General features: G+C 42.1%; 1 protein-coding gene across 1 annotated transcript in view; it reads left to right on the top strand.

The window, feature by feature from the left end:
* LOC137377447 (sodium- and chloride-dependent neutral and basic amino acid transporter B(0+)-like) overlaps nt 1–15,798 on the top strand; it is a 320,515-nt gene that overhangs the window by 73,652 nt on the left and 231,065 nt on the right. The window contains exons 11-12 of the mRNA XM_068047025.1: nt 12,327–12,426; nt 12,735–12,844. Of these exons, the coding sequence (XP_067903126.1) occupies nt 12,327–12,426; nt 12,735–12,844 (210 nt within the window). The remainder of the gene's footprint in view (nt 1–12,326; nt 12,427–12,734; nt 12,845–15,798) is intronic.

The following is a 15,798-nucleotide window of genomic DNA, read 5'->3' as shown; positions in this document are numbered from 1 at the left end:
TTTAGATCTCCATTCAGTGGACCAAAGAAAATTATCATTCAACAAAACATATTGGCATAATAAAGTGCCTACCTACCCTAGAGGGAGCATAACAAATATTCACTATATTGGTTCCAGGGATTAAGAAATTGTCCCATGAGGTGAGATTGAGTAGAGAAGGCTGATATTCCCTGGAGATTAGAAGAATGAGAGGTGGTCCAATTGAAACATGCAAAATTCCTAAGGGGAGATGCTGAGAAAACATTTTCCCTTGCTGGGGAATCTAGAACATGGGGTCACCGTCTCGGAATAAGGGATTGGCCATTTAGAACTGAGATGAGGAGAAATTCCTTCTCTCAAAGGAATGTGAATCTTTGGAATTTTCTGTCCCAGAGTACTAGAGATTCTTATGCAAGGCCCCCACCTGCCAAGAATGAGGTACATCAATTCTGTCATGAACATTGATTTTTACCTGTTGTTGGAGTGAGGAAGTGACTTGTTAAACAGATTAGCCGTGGCTGGAAAAAACATGTGCATACTAACAAACATTGAAGGTGAAGAAGCGCATTCCAGGGCCTGCTAAGGGGGATACAATCCACAAGGGCTGGGACTGGTTAGACCAGCTGGTCACATGACTACCTGGTTGTTCCAGGGTTTTCTTTTGAACTGGCCACAGGGAGTTTGAGCACAGAGTGTCTGTTTGCTCTTGGACTGAGAAGATCTCTATCGTGTCTGCTCCCATCTCTTTGTCACAAGACTCTGAATCCACTGAAGACACTTGAACCCCAACAGAGAAAGGTCTCCTTAAGTGAACAAGGTTTATGAAGAATACTGGTCCCAATTAAAAGCAAGATCTATCTGCAATCAAGGACTCTACAGTAAGCTTGAAGACCTGTAACAAAAACTCTTCAGATATTGCCTCAAACTTTTCCACTTTATTTTTCTTCTCTTTTCTGTCTCTATTTGCATGTGTGTATCGCGTATGCATGCTAGTGTGGGACGCGTCATGTATCTGTAGGCATTAACCAAATTACTGTTTAGGTTTAAGTTTAATAAATTTCAACTTTTCTTTTTTAACTTTAAGAAAGCCTATTTGTGCTGGTTTCTCTGCCTTATAATTGGAAAATGGTGAGCAAGGATTCACCAAGGGGGAGCTAAAACAGTGTGTTTAAAATTAAATCCTGTTACAGTAAAACCAGGTGAAGGCTAAATGGGAACCCGAGACCCCTTTCTCACCTGGTCCTAACAGAAATTTGGGTGCTAGCATCCAGAGTTGACCCCCAGACAAAGGAGATAAATTGGAAGTGGGAAACCAAATCTTTCGCATTCAAAAAAGAGCAAGATTTCAATACAGGTTTTCTTGTGGTTATGTGTGATTGAATACTAACATGTCTGCAACTAAAGCTAGTAGCTCTCCAAGCCAGAGTGAAGTAAATTGTGATAAGTTAAAAGCACTGTCTATGGAGGAGTTGAGGAAAATGGCTGAGCAGTGTGGGATCACTGTATGTGGCAAGGCTAGGAAGTCTAAACTCCTAAGGCGAGTGACCAACTATTTTTCCCTTGAATCTGAAGCAAAAGAAGCAGTGTTAGAAGCAGACTCTGACAGGGTACTGCTACCAAAGATACAATTGGAACAAAGGAAACTTGAATTAGAAGACAGGGCAAGAGAAAGAGAAAGGGAGAGACAGGAAAAAGAGAGAGAGGCAGGAGAGGGAGAAAGAAAGAGCCTTCCAGAAGGAATGTGAAGAAAAAGAGAGAAAGTAGAGAGAGAAAAGAAGAGAGGAGAGAGAAAGAGTACTCCAGAAAGAATGTGAAGAAAGAGAGCTTGAGTTAACTAGAGGGCGACAGAACAACCCCAGCGAAAGCACTATCAACTTTAACTAAAAATACTTTGTAAGTAGCTAATAGAAAGATATTTCCCTTTAACTAATTAAAACACTTGAAAACCCTACTCCACATTTATGCATTACACGGTGTCCTCATTGAAGCAATATCCTTGCAGTTAATAGTCCCAAACTCCTCCCAATTGCAATGGGTTGGATCTCCCAGTCCTTATAAAGTCAATGTGCACTTTGTTCAATTCTTCTGAGCACTTTCGACCTGGACTTCCATAAATAAGGCGATCTCTGGTGTGACCCTTTTGATCTTTTTTCCTCCTTAAACCTCAGCTTTCAAAATGGGTCCAAGTCTTAGCAACCTTTTGCTCTGAGAGCAGATATTTTCTCTCTTTCTCTTCTGAGGCTGCCATTGCTGGTTTTTGTCTTTTCTGGTCTCTCTTACAGCCGCCAGAATCAAAAGTCAAAGGTCATTTACCTTTTTCAATATGCAGAGTCTACAAAGTCTGGCCACAGCAGAACCACTTGGGCCTTCCTTTGTTTCCAGGTGTTAAACATTTCAACTCGAGTTTGCACCTTCAGAGCCCTTGGCTCCCTGTTTATTATCTGAGAGTCTGGGAGAACGAAATCCAATGTTCTTCAGGAGGTACAACCTTGCATTCTGCTTTCAAAAGGGTTTTTGATCTGGATTCCTTGTTCACATGGTGACCAGGATCCCTGCTTTGTCTCCAAATAGGGTTGATGTAAGGTCACATGTTTCTTCTGAATCCTTCTTACATAGCATTAAAAAAAAATCACAGTTTTTAAAAAAAACATAACCATGCTGCAAAGTCCAGCATTCATAACCGTACTAAAGGAAATATTAGATCTGGGAATACTGTAGGAAGGTTGAGCTGAGGTAGATCAGCCATGATCTTGTTGAATGGTGGGGCAGGCTTGAAGGTGCAAATGGCTTACTCCAGGTTCTATTCTACTCCATGTTCTTATGTCTTTGGGATGAAGTTTGTCCTATGAGTTTCTCTTCCTCTTTGAAACTTCCATATACTGTGTTACTGTTCATTTAGTGGTATGGTTGAGAATGAATGCTGTGTATATCTCACTAGGGTATGAGATTGAAGGGTAGTTAACAGTAGGGTTTGAACTCGCAAACTGTTGCCTGGGAATTTGGTACTCATCGACTAGAATGAACAGCCTTTCTTACCATTAATTTATTTTCCCATTTTCTTTGCATTATTTTTGGGGCTAATTATTATTTTTCATCTCAAAGCCAGTAAGACCTTTATGAATTTTGCAACTTTTGCTGGTAGCGTGTATGGTTGACCTTCCATTTATTCACAAGCTTAGCTTGTTTCAATGATTTCCACACATTCCTTGACTCTGCACTGAGGTAGAGATATTCAGCAAGATTGACTGCTCCTGATTATAGGTAAGCCACCTGAGTGTGATGGCAAGATGGAACATGATCTGCTTCTTTTGAGGAAGTAGTTCTGAAGAACATGCTGCAAAGGAAAACTTGCTTTCTTTGGCACTGAGGGAATATCCTGATCAGACACCTACTTGAAATGCCTGAGTGAAGGTGGGTCAGTGGGCAAATCAAGTCTCCTGTTTCCATAGGTCTGACCACAGGGTGGTGTTCTTGGTGCTTTAGGTGAAAAAAAGGCCTAAGGCCTGTTCATTTGATAATATGCCCCCCAACTTGCTCAAGCGGTGCATCCAATCACACTTTCAGGCTCTTTATTAACCTGCCTGGATTTGCTATTACTGGGACTTTTGCATGCTATCTTTGCTCGACAAGAAAACTATGCATAAAGGTTAACTTTATTTACCTGAAACCAACTTAAAGAAATGCCCCCAGTAATCCCTCAGCATATGGAAGTTACATTTAATGTAACAATATATATGTGTGGTACAGAATATTCCATACACAATTCATTCTCAACAGGAAGAGACCTTGGGAAAAATTAGTACATAATTAAATGTGATGAATTATGAAAGTCAATCTATCTTATGAACTCTTGTGGTGTCATGCTGTCTTTTTCATGCAGTGCGTCTTGGGATAAATGATAGCTGTGAATCTGATTTGCTTCAGCAATTGTAGCAAGATAATACTAAAATTACAAACAATTATTCGTACTTTTAAAATAGTGATTGTATCCAGTTGTAATTTTAGTACTTTTAAAATCAGTCTGAAATAGAAGTGGTCTGTTCGGCAAAATGGGTAAAAGCCAATGCTACCTCCCAAACAACGTTAGATAAGTTTCCCAAGTTCTCCTTTACTAAAAAATGTTTATTGAGATTCCTAAATGGAATCTGTCAGTTATCGGATGTGCAGATGTCTGAAAAATGAACAGATTCTGATATGATCCTGCAGTTATTTTTTCCGGGAAGTATGTGGTATGACTTTAAGGCTAGAAAAAGAGCTGTACTGCTTTAAGGCAAGCTCTAAAGACTGAGTCAAAGATTGCATTTTCGTTGCCTTGGATACAGCCATTCGAAGACTCCAATTCAAAGTGTGCATTCTCGTTGCCTTGGATACAGACACTCGGACTGAGCATTGAGAGATACATTTGTTACAATTTAATTTTGAACTGGCTTATTGTGCAAACAGCCTGTTCTAACAGAGGACACAGACAGACAGCTGTGTGCTAGCACCTGAATCAAGGGCTCTCAGTCCATTTAAATTAAAGGAAGAGAATTTAGTCTGTTTATTTATTATTCTCTCTCAAAATTCTAAATAAAGTCAAGTCAAAACAGAGATCTCTGATAATTTAAACTGAAGCCAGGGAAATTAGCCTGTGACAATCTTTTATCCCTCAAAAATTTTAAATCCAGATTGATTCTATTGAAAGTGGTTGTGAGTTGTTGATCTACTGTGGTCATCATAAGAACATAAGAAATAGGAGCAGGAGTAGGCCATTCAGCCCTCAAGCTGCCCCGCCATTCAATAAGATCATGGCTGATCTGTCCCAGGCCTCAACTCCTCTTTCAGGCCTGCTCCGCATAACCCGCGACTCCCCAAGATTTCAAAAATCTATCTACCTCGTCCTTAAATACATTTAGTGCCCCAGCCTCCACAATTCTCTAAGGTAGAGAATTCCAGAGATTCACCACCCTCTGAGAGAAGAAATTTCTTCGCATCTCATTTTAAATGTGTGACCCCTTAGTCTGTAACTAAGTCCCCTAGTTTGAGATTCCCCCACCAGTGGAAATGTATTCTCAACATCTACCCTGTCAAGCCCCCTTAGAGTCTTATATGTTTCAATAAGATCCTCTCTCATTCTTCTAAACTCCAATGAGTAAAGGCCTAACCTGTTTAGCCGTTCCTGATAAGACAACCCCTTCATCCCAGGAATCAGCCTAGTGAAACTTTTCTGAACTGCCTCCAATGTTAGTATATCCTTCCTTAAATATGGGGACCTAAACTGTACACAGTACTCCAGGTCTGGCCACTGGAGAAGGAAAGCATCATTTACTGCTGGAATTAGACTATGGATTGTTCTTCTGTTGAAGAACCTTTTTCTCCCCATCGGATGGCTGTAAGGACTTCAAGCAACCTTGAGTTTTTTCACCTCTGGCAGGAGCGTAAATATGCAAGGATTCTAATTTTTTTTCCATTTTAATTGTTGTTTATATCTTAGTAGTGTTTAAGAATTTAGTTTTTCTAGTTAAATAGTTAATTTGTTGATTTAAAGACACCTGGTTTGATTAGCCTTATTCGGTTGTTAATAAATGGTGCAATTTGGCTGGGTCTGTCTTTAATTTGGGAAGTTTTAAATGATATGTTAGACAATCTGTGGAGGGACGGGATTGAATTAACAGTGCATTTCTCCTATCACAATCAGAATCGTATATTTTGATTGGGGGCTTTGACTGGAGTGGTCGGTCATAACACATTAATTGGGGGCTCACTCGAGATTTGGATCACATATTAATTGGGTTTCTCGGGATTTGAATAATTTCTTAATTGGGGGCTCACTCACAGTTGAATCATATTTAATTTGGTGGCTTGCATCTGGGATCAGAATCTGAATAATCTGGAGGGCCCACATTTAGACTCTTATTAATTGCACATTTCTGAGATAACATTTAAATTGGGGTCTTGCGCTTGGCATCAGATTAATTGCTATCGAGTCTGGGATGATATCAGTTGGAAACTCGATTGTTGGGATCTAAATCTGACACTAATTACAAAGAAATTAAAAGAACCAGGTCTCTTGTATAATAAGGTACAGTCTATACCATTGTATTGGCATGAGTGGTTGCAGCAGAGTTTTTGGGAGAGCAGAATGTTTCGCTGAGTGACTTGATAACTTTAACTAAGAACAAATTAAAAGAATTGGTAGTGAAATTGAGGTTGGAATTGAAATCAGGTGCCAAAAAAGCAGAGATAATTGACATAATAGCCGAACATCTGAAATTAGTAGAAGATGATGATGATGAAGAAGATGAAGGGCAATACATGGAATAAGAAAGGGAATACGAGGGACAAGCGGGTAGTGGGTCCAAGAATAATTCAGTGCAACTGGTGAGGATTCAGTTAGAAATGAAAAACTGGAGTTTCAACAGGAAAAAGAAAAAGCAGTAGCATTACAAAAACTTGAATTGGAAAAAGAGGAAAGGGAGAAACAGAGAGCATTTTGGAGAGAAAGTGAAAGAGAAGAGAGGGAATTTAGACTAAAAGAGGTGCAACTAAGACAAAAGGGTAAGGATAAATCTGAATTTAGATCAGGACCCAGCGAGAAGTTGTCTAAATTTATACAGGGACTTCCTAAGTTTGAGGAAAGGGACGTAGAGGCATTTTTCATATCTTTTGGAAAAAATAGCCAAACAGCTGAAATGGCTGAAAGAAAGCTGGACATTGCTCATGCAGGGCAGGCTGGTAGACATAGCTCATGAAGCTTATACCATGCTTTCTGAAGAGGCTTCTGCATATTATGAGATGCCAAAAAAGACTGTTCTTGCTGCGTATGAGTTAGTCCCTGAAACTGACCATCAGAAGCTCAGGAACTTATGGAGATTGACTGGGCAGACATATTTAGAATTTGAGAGGGTGAAGCAAATGCATTTTGACCGTTGGATTCAGGCATTAAAGATAGAAACCACGTATGAGAACCTTTGAAAATTGATTCTCTTAGAAGAGTTTAAAAACTCCATTCCTTCAGTAGTGAGAACTCATATAGATAACCTGAAAGTTTTGAAAGCTAGGCATAAGCCAAACCACCCCCATAAACTCGAGAAGGATAGACAGTGGGATAGTGAAAGGAAGGAAAGTAGCCAGGGACAAGAAGGAACAGTTGGGAATGCCCCAGGATCACCTCCTCGGGTCAGAAAGAGAGATGCTGAGGGTAGAAGCAAGGTTTGCAAACCAAAGTGTTATCATTGCAACAAAACAGGTCATCTTTGTTCAGAAATTGTGAGATAAACCCATAAGACTTGTTGGGGTATGCCAAGTTAGTGCAGAGGAATAGACTCTGACTGAGAGTATAGCAGACCAGGCTATAGCTTTAACAACAGCTGTGAATGTGAAACCAGATAGTTAAACTAAAAGGAGTGTCGAGGTTAAGAATAAAATACCTGACAGTTATAATGAATTTTTGTCAAAGGGGAGAGGAACTCCGTATCCTGTAAGTGAGGCAGATAAACCTATTATTATAAGCAGGGACACAGGAGCAACCCAAATGGTCTTGCTGGGGAAAGATATGAGTTTGCCACCAGAAAGCGCCTTGAACGTTAAAGTTTTAGTTAATGGAATTGGTGGGGTGTGTATACCCGTACCTTTGTATAAAATACACCTAGAGAGTGACTTAATATATGGGATAGTAAGTGTAGTTGTTGTCTACAGTTTACCAGTAAAGGGAATTGATCTACTCATAAGAAATTCTTTGGCTGGATCAAAAGTATCAGTTTCTCTTATAGTTACAGAGGAACAAAGTAAAATTAAGGAAACGGAGCATTAACAGGAACAAGTTCCGGGAATATTTCCTCTGTGTGTACTTACCTGAGGAATGGCTAAACAGAATCCATTGTCGGAGGTAAAAGAGGCACCACAAATAGATAGCCAGGCATCTGAAACCTTATTTGGGGATTTAGATAATCCAAATGAGTTGTTTAACAGATCATCTATCATTGCAGCACAGCAAGCTGATCCAGAGATATATCGAATAGATAGCTCTGTCAGAAGCTGAGGTAAAAGGAATTCCGGAAGACTATTATATGGAAGACGGGGTTTTGAGGAGAAAATGGAGACCGCCTCATAGGCCTGCTGACAATGACTGGACAGTTGTTGAACAGATAGTGGTACCACCTAAATATCAACAAGGATTATTAAGGCTAACACATGACATTCCTTTTGCAGGACATAGGAGAATTCAGAAGACCAAAGCGCGCATAAGCAAGCATTATTACTGGCCAAGTCTTACAAAGCGTGTGAGACAATTTTGTAAAACATGCCACACCTGTCAAATGGTGGGAAAAGCACAATCTACCATAGAACCAGGGGATGAAGTATTAGTGTTGTTACCATTACAGGGAGAACCATTAAAAGCACAGTTCAGTGACCCATATGGAGTGATCAAAAGAGTGGGAAAGGTAAATTACTTGATTGACACCTCTGATTGCCAGAAGAGGAACCGGTTGTGTCACATTAATATGCTCAAACCATATTACCGCAGGGAGGAGGATAAGCCAGTGCAGGTATGGCAGGTAATCGGGATTGTTGAGAAGGAAAGGGATAGTGAGGATGAGGCAGAAGTAGGCCGAGGAAATTCTCAGATTGAACCTTTAACTATCCAATTAGTGAATACAGAATGGCAAGAAAAATTAAACAATAGGCTTTTACACTTAGAGGCAAAACAGCTTGAAGTCCTAACCAGAGTTTTCACAACATTTCAAAAAGTGTGTCGGGATAAGCCAGGATGTACAACCTTAGCCACACATGATGTGGGTATAGGGGGAACCATTCCTTTAAAACGACATTCTTGCCGCTTAGGTCCAGGCAGACAGGCCCAAGTGGAAGCAGAGGTACAATGCATGCTGAAGGGCAGCTTAATTGAACCTAGTCAGGACAGCTGGAATTTGCAGGTGGTCTTGGTGTTTAAACCTGGTGAATCAGCTCAAACTTGCATAGACTCCAGAAAAGTCAATGTGGTAAAGAAAGCAGACTCCTACCCAAATTATTATTTAAAGGACTGGAAGGACAGAGTGGGCAACGCAATGTGTCTTAAAGAGACAGATGTGTTGGAGGGAGACTGTCAAATTCCTTTGACACCCCAGGGTAAGAAAACAATCAGCTTCTGTTACACCAGACAGGGTTTTCCAGTGTCAAGTGATGTCACATAGGTTTAGGGGTACTCCAGAAACTTCTCAGAGAATAGTAAACCCAGTAGTGTTCAGTGTTCCTAGCTGTGCAGTTCACCTGGCTGAGGTAATGGACACTAGAGATGCTTGGAAGGAAAACACAAAACAATTGGAAAACTATGTTTGGGAATTTGAAATGGGATTATTAGGACAACCTTTTGAAAATTAAAAGTTGAAATGCTGTGGTGGAACTTGTTGCTGTAGTCTTAATATTTTGGAAAAGTGTATGCCTGTCAGTGCAGAAAAAAAGTTAACTTTTTTTTCAAATTTTTTTTTACCCATTGTAATGAAACACATTCCAGGAATAGCGTTTCATTCCACCAGAGGTGGAGGTGTTATGATCCTATCGTTTTTTTTTCTGGGAAGAATGCGGTGTGCCTTTAAGGCTGGAAAATGAGCCACACTGCTTTAAGGCAGCAAGCTCTAAAGACTGAGCCAGAGAATGCTTCTCGTTGCCTTGGGTACAGCCACTCGGACTGAGTATCGAGAGATACATTTGTTACAATTTAATTTTGAGCTGGCTTATTGTGCAAACAGCCTGTTCTAACAAAGGACACAGACCTCTGTTGTCTATAACCTGATTGAATTTTTGAGGAGGTGACTAGTGTAGATGAGGGTAAAGCAGTTAGTGTAGTCTACATGGACTTCAGTAAGGCTTTTGATAAGGTCCCGCAAGGGAAATTGGTTAAGAAGGTAAGGGACCATGGGATCCAGGGCAATTTGGCAAATTGGATCCAAAAATGGCTTAGTGGCAGGAAACAGCGAGTAATGGTCGAGGGATGTTTTTGTGAGTGGAAGTCTGTGACCAGTGGTGTACCACAGGGATCGGTGCTAGGACCCTTGCTGTTTGTAGTGTACATTAATGATTTAGACGTGAATATAGGAGGTATGATAAGTAAGTTCGCAGATGACACAAAAATTGATGGTGTCGTAAATAGTGAGGAGGAAAGCCTTAGATTACAGGACGATATAGATGGGCTGGTAAGATGGGCAGAGCAGTGGCAAATGGAATTTAATCCTGAGAAGTGTGAGGTGATGCATTTTGGGAGGATTGGCAAGGCAAGGGAATATACAATGGATGGTAGGACCCTAGGTAGTACAGAGGGTCAGAGGGATCTTGGTGTACTTGTCCATAGATCACTGAAGGCATCAGCACAGGTAGATAAGGTGGTTAGGAAGGCATATGGGATACTTGCCTTCATTAGCCAAGGCATAGAATATAAGAGCAGGGAGGTTATGATGGAGCTGTATGAACGTTAGTTAGGCCACAGCTGGAGTACTCTGTATAGTTCTGGACACCACACTAGAGGAAGGATGTGATTACACTGGAGAGGGTGCAGAGGTGATTCACCAAGATGTTGCCTGGGCTGGAGCATTTCAACTATGAAGAGAGACTGGATAGCTAGGGTTGTTTTCCTTAGAGCAGAGAAGGTTGAGAGGGGACATGATTGGGGTATAAAAAATTATGAGGGGCATTGATAGGTTAGATAGGAAGAAACTTCTTCCCTTAGTGGAGGGGTCAATAACCAGGGGGCATAGATTTAAGGTAAGGGAAGGAGGTTTAGAGGGGATTTGAGGAAAATTTGTTCACCCAGAGGGTGGTTGGTATCTGGAACGCACTGCCTGAAGGGGTGGTAGAGGCAGGAACCCTCACAACATTGAAGAAGTATTTAGATGAGCACTTGAAATGCCATAGCATACAAGGCTACGGGCCAATTGCTGGAAAATGGGATTAGAATAGTTAGGTGCTTAATGGCCGGCACAGACACGTGGGCTGAAGGGCCTGTTTCTGTGCTGTATAATTCTATGACTCTATAACAGACAGACAGCTGTGTGTTAGCACCTGAAACAAGGGTTCTCAGCCCATTTAAACTGAAGGAAGAGAATTTCATCTGTTTATTTATTATGAACTCTCAAAATTCCAAATGAAGTCAAGCAAAAACAGAGATCTCTGATAATATAAACTGAAACAAGGGAAGTTAGACTGTGACAATGTTGTATCCCTCAAAAATTCTAAAGTCAAATTGATTCTATTGAAACTGGTTGCAATTTATTGATCTACTGTGGTCATCACTGGAGAAGGAAAGCATCACTTACTGCTAGAATTAGACTACGGACTGTTCCACTATTGAAGAACCTTTTTCTTGCCATCGGACGGCTGTGAGGACTTCAAGCACTTGAACTTTTTCACCTTCGGCAGGAGCGTAAATTTGCAAGGACTCTTTTTTTAATTTTAAATGTTGTTTATATCTTAGTCGTGTTTAAAATTTAGTTTGTCTAATTAAATAGTTAATTTGTTGATTAAAAGACACCTGGTTTGGTTAGCCTCATTCAGGGGTTGATAAATGGTACAATTTGGCTGGGTCTTTCTTTAATTTGGACAGTTTAAAATGATATGTGAGGTGATCTGTGGAGGAACGGGATTGACTTAACAATGCGTTTCTCCCATCACAATCTGAACCGTATATTTTGATTGGGGGCTTTGAATGGAGCGGTCGGTCGTAGCACTTCACTGCAGTTACTGCTGGTTTATGAAATTATTTCATGCCAACTGGATTTGTTATTGGATGAAGTGAGAGATTTTTGTGCCAAAATAGTAGGAAATATTGAGTGAGCCAAACTAATAGTTGCTCTGCAGGTCTGATGAAAAGTCATGGACTTGAAACATTTACTTTGTTTCTCTCTCTACAGATGCTGCCAGACCTGCTGAATATTTCTAGCACTTTCTGTTTTTATTTCAGATTTCCAGCATCTGAAGTATTTTGCTTTTGAAATAGTTCTTCAGATTTGTTAAGTAACAAAGGACAACAAGAAACCTGTGCAGAAAAGGTTATATTCCATTGAAATATAGTGATGAGAGAATGGGAATTATTCTAATCTCACGCACCAAGGAGGTTTGGGTTGTACATCCTTCATACATCCCGCTCAGTTTTGCACTCAACAGAGATTCCTCCAATCCCGTAATTTTCCCATTGGTTGGGTTAGTTTAAAATTTCCCCCATATGTAGATTTTCTGCGTTCTCTAATGTAAATGTACCAGGAAGCATGACAGGGAGGTTTGACTGCCTTATATTTAAGTCAAGAAGAAAGTTACATCAATATAGAGTATTCTGCAAAGGATCACTTTCTTCATCCCTTTCTCTAATATCTTTTTAGGCTGGAATTTACTGGATACATTTAATTGATCATTTCTGTTCTGGATGGGGACTACTTTTGATTGCGATACTGGAGCTTATTGGCTTAAGCTGGATCTATGGTAAGTACAACAAAAACTAGTTAGAATCCCAGAAACTGGTTGAAAAAAATCAAATAATAAATGTGTTCATTTGGCGCCCATGCCTCTTCAGATGCAGGAACACAACTGAATATGGTGACTAAGACTGGCAAGGGAAGGGAAATAGGCAGATGGCAATTTACTTACTGCTTCAGAAATACTGAAAAATCTAAAGTTGTCAAGTAGCCTGTGCATCAGTGACACCCAGTGCAAGATGTACTTCTGCTTGAAACTGCCCTGAAGATAGCACAAACCAAGTGATTGTTGTTCTGCTTTCTTGTTGTTCACAGGGGTAAACAGATTCGTCAAAGACGTTGAGATGATGATTGGGGAAAAGCATTGGCTCTTCTGGTTGTGGTGGAGAGTGTGTTGGTTTTTTATCACACCGATCATGCTGACAGTAAGGAGATGTTGCACCTTTTATTGATTTAAACTGACGTTAATCGAGCTGCAGATCGTCTATCTCATTCTGTTTCTCATTTTCGATTTGTGGATACAGCTAATCCTAATCTGGTCCTTAATAGTATTTACCGCACCAACATATGGACCTATTGAGTATCCTAAGTGGGCAATAATAATTGGATGGTGTATCGCAGCATTCTGTTTCATGTGGGTCCCCATTATTGCCGTGGCATGCATTGCTTTTGCTGAAGGTAACAACGTGCGACAGGTGAGAAAAAACATTATATCTTCCCTTGTGCATAAGTGATTTCTGAGTTTTTCAAAAAAAAAACAGCTCATTGCAGGGTAGCGCGAGACTTGTAACATGTTTGAGATACAGTGCAAACTTATATAGTTTGTGGGATAGACGGAGGTGATCTCATTGAAAGACTTTCCAACTGAGTTAGTCACTGCTGCAAGACTTTACAGAGAGCTACTGCAGCACAGGGACAGAGAGAGATACTGCAGCACAGGGACAGAGAGAGATGATGCAGCACAGGGATAGAGAGAGATACTGCAGGACAAGGACAGAGAGAGATACTGCAGCACAAGGACAGAGAGAGATACTGCAGCACAGGGACGGAGAGAGATGCTGCAGTACAAGGACAGAGAGAGATACTGCAGCACAGGGACAGAGAGAGATACTGCAGCACAAGGACAGAGAGAGATACTGCAGTACAAGGACAGAGCGAGCTACTGCAGCACAGGGACAGAGAGAGATACTGCAGCACAGGGACAGAGAGAGATGATGCAGCACAAGGACAGAGAGAGATACTGCAGCACAGGTACGGAGAGAGAGACTGCAGCACAGGGACAGAGAGAGATGCTGCAGCACAAGGACAGAGAGAGATACTGCAGCACAGGGACGGAGAGAGATGCTGCAGTACAAGGACAGAGAGAGATACTGCAGCACAGGGACAGAGAGAGATACTGCAGCACAAGGACAGAGAGAGATACTGCAGTACAAGGACAGAGCAAGCTACTGCAGCACAGGGACAGAGAGAGATGATGCAGCACAGGGATAGAGAGAGATACTGCAGCAAAGGGACAGAGAGAGATGCTGCAGCACAAGGACAGAGAGAGATACTGCAGCACAGGGACAGAGAGAGAGAGACTGCAGCACAGGGACAGAGAGAGATACTGCAGCACAGGGACAGAGAGAGATACTGCAGCACAGGGACAGAGAGAGAGAGACTGCAGCACAGGGACAGAGAGAGATACTGCAGCACAGGGACAGAGAGAGATACTGCAGCAAAGGGACAGAGAGAGATGCTGCAGCACAGGGACAGAGAGAGATGCTGCAGCACAAGGACAGAGAGAGATACTGCAGCACAGGGACAGAGAGAGATACTGCAGCACAGGGACAGAGAGAGATGCTGCAGCACAAGGACATAGAGAGATACTGCAGCACAAGGAAAGAGAGAGATACTGCAGCACAGGGACAGAGAGAGATACTGCAGTACAAGGACAGAGAGAGATACTGCAGCACAAGGACAGAGAGAGATACTGCAGCACAAGGACAGAGAGAGATACTGCAGCACAAGGACAGAGAGAGATGCTGCAGCACAGGGACAGAGAGAGATACTGCAGCACAGGGACAGAGAGAGATGCTGCAGCACAAGGACATAGAGAGATACTGCAGCACAGGGACAGAGAGAGATACTGCAGCACAAGGACATAGAGAGATACTGCAGCACAAGGAAAGAGAGAGATGCTGCAGCACAGGGACAGAGAGAGATACTGCAGCACAGGGACAGAGAGAGATACTGCAGCACAAGGACAGAGAGAGATACTGCAGCACAAGGACATAGAGAGATACTGCAGCACAAGGAAAGAGAGAGATGCTGCAGCACAGGGACAGAGAGAGATACTGCAGCACAGGCACAGAGAGAGATACTGCAGCACAAGGACAGAGAGAGATACTGCAGCACAAGGACAGAGAGCGATACTGCAGCACAAGGACAGGGAGAGATACTGCAGTACAAGGAAAGAGAGAGATACTGCAGCACAGGGACAGAGAGAGATGCTGAAGTAGAAGGACAGAGAGAGATACTGCAGCACAAGGACAGAGAGAGATACTGCAGCACAAGGACAGAGAGAGATACTTCAGCACAGGGACAGAGAGAGATATTGCAGCACAAGGACAGAGAGAGATACTGCAGCACAGGGACAGAGAGAGATGCTGAAGTAGAAGGACAGAGAGAGATACTGCAGCACAAGGACAGAGAGAGATACTGCAGCACAAGGACAGAGAGAGATACTGCAGCACAAGGACAGAGAGAGATACTTCAGCACAGGGACAGAGAGAGATACTGCAGCACAAGGACAGAGAGAGATACTGCAGTACAAGGACAGAGAGAGATACTGCAGTACAAGGACAGAGAGAGATACTGCAGCACAAGGACATAGAGAGATAATTCAGCACAAGGACAGAGAGAGATACTGCAGCACAAGGACAGAGAGAGATACTGCGGACGAAGGACAGAGAGAGATACTGCAGCACAAGGACAGAGAGAGATACTGCAGCACAAGGACAGAGAGTGATACTGCAGCACAGGGACAGAGAGAGATACTGCAGCACAGGGACAGAGCGAGATACTGCGGACGAAGGACAGAGAGAGATACTGCAGCACAAGGACAGAGAGAGATACTGCAGCACAAGGACAGAGAGTGATACTGCAGCACAGGGACAGAGAGAGATACTGCAGCACAGGGACAGAGCGAGATACTGCGGACGAAGGACAGAGAGAGATACTTCAGCACAAGGACAGAGAGGGATACTGCAGCACAAGGACAGAGAGAGATACTGCAGCACAAGGACAGAGAGAGATACTTCAGCACAGGGACAGAGAGAGATACTTCAGCACAGGGACAGAGAGAGATACTGCAGCACAAGGACATAGAGAGATACTG

Source organism: Heterodontus francisci, chromosome 15, assembly GCF_036365525.1.
Source record: "Heterodontus francisci isolate sHetFra1 chromosome 15, sHetFra1.hap1, whole genome shotgun sequence".
NCBI classification, from domain to species: Eukaryota; Metazoa; Chordata; class Chondrichthyes; order Heterodontiformes; family Heterodontidae; genus Heterodontus; species Heterodontus francisci.
The sequence above is the reverse complement of the archived record's forward strand: the minus strand, read 5'-3'. Positions and strand labels throughout refer to the sequence as shown.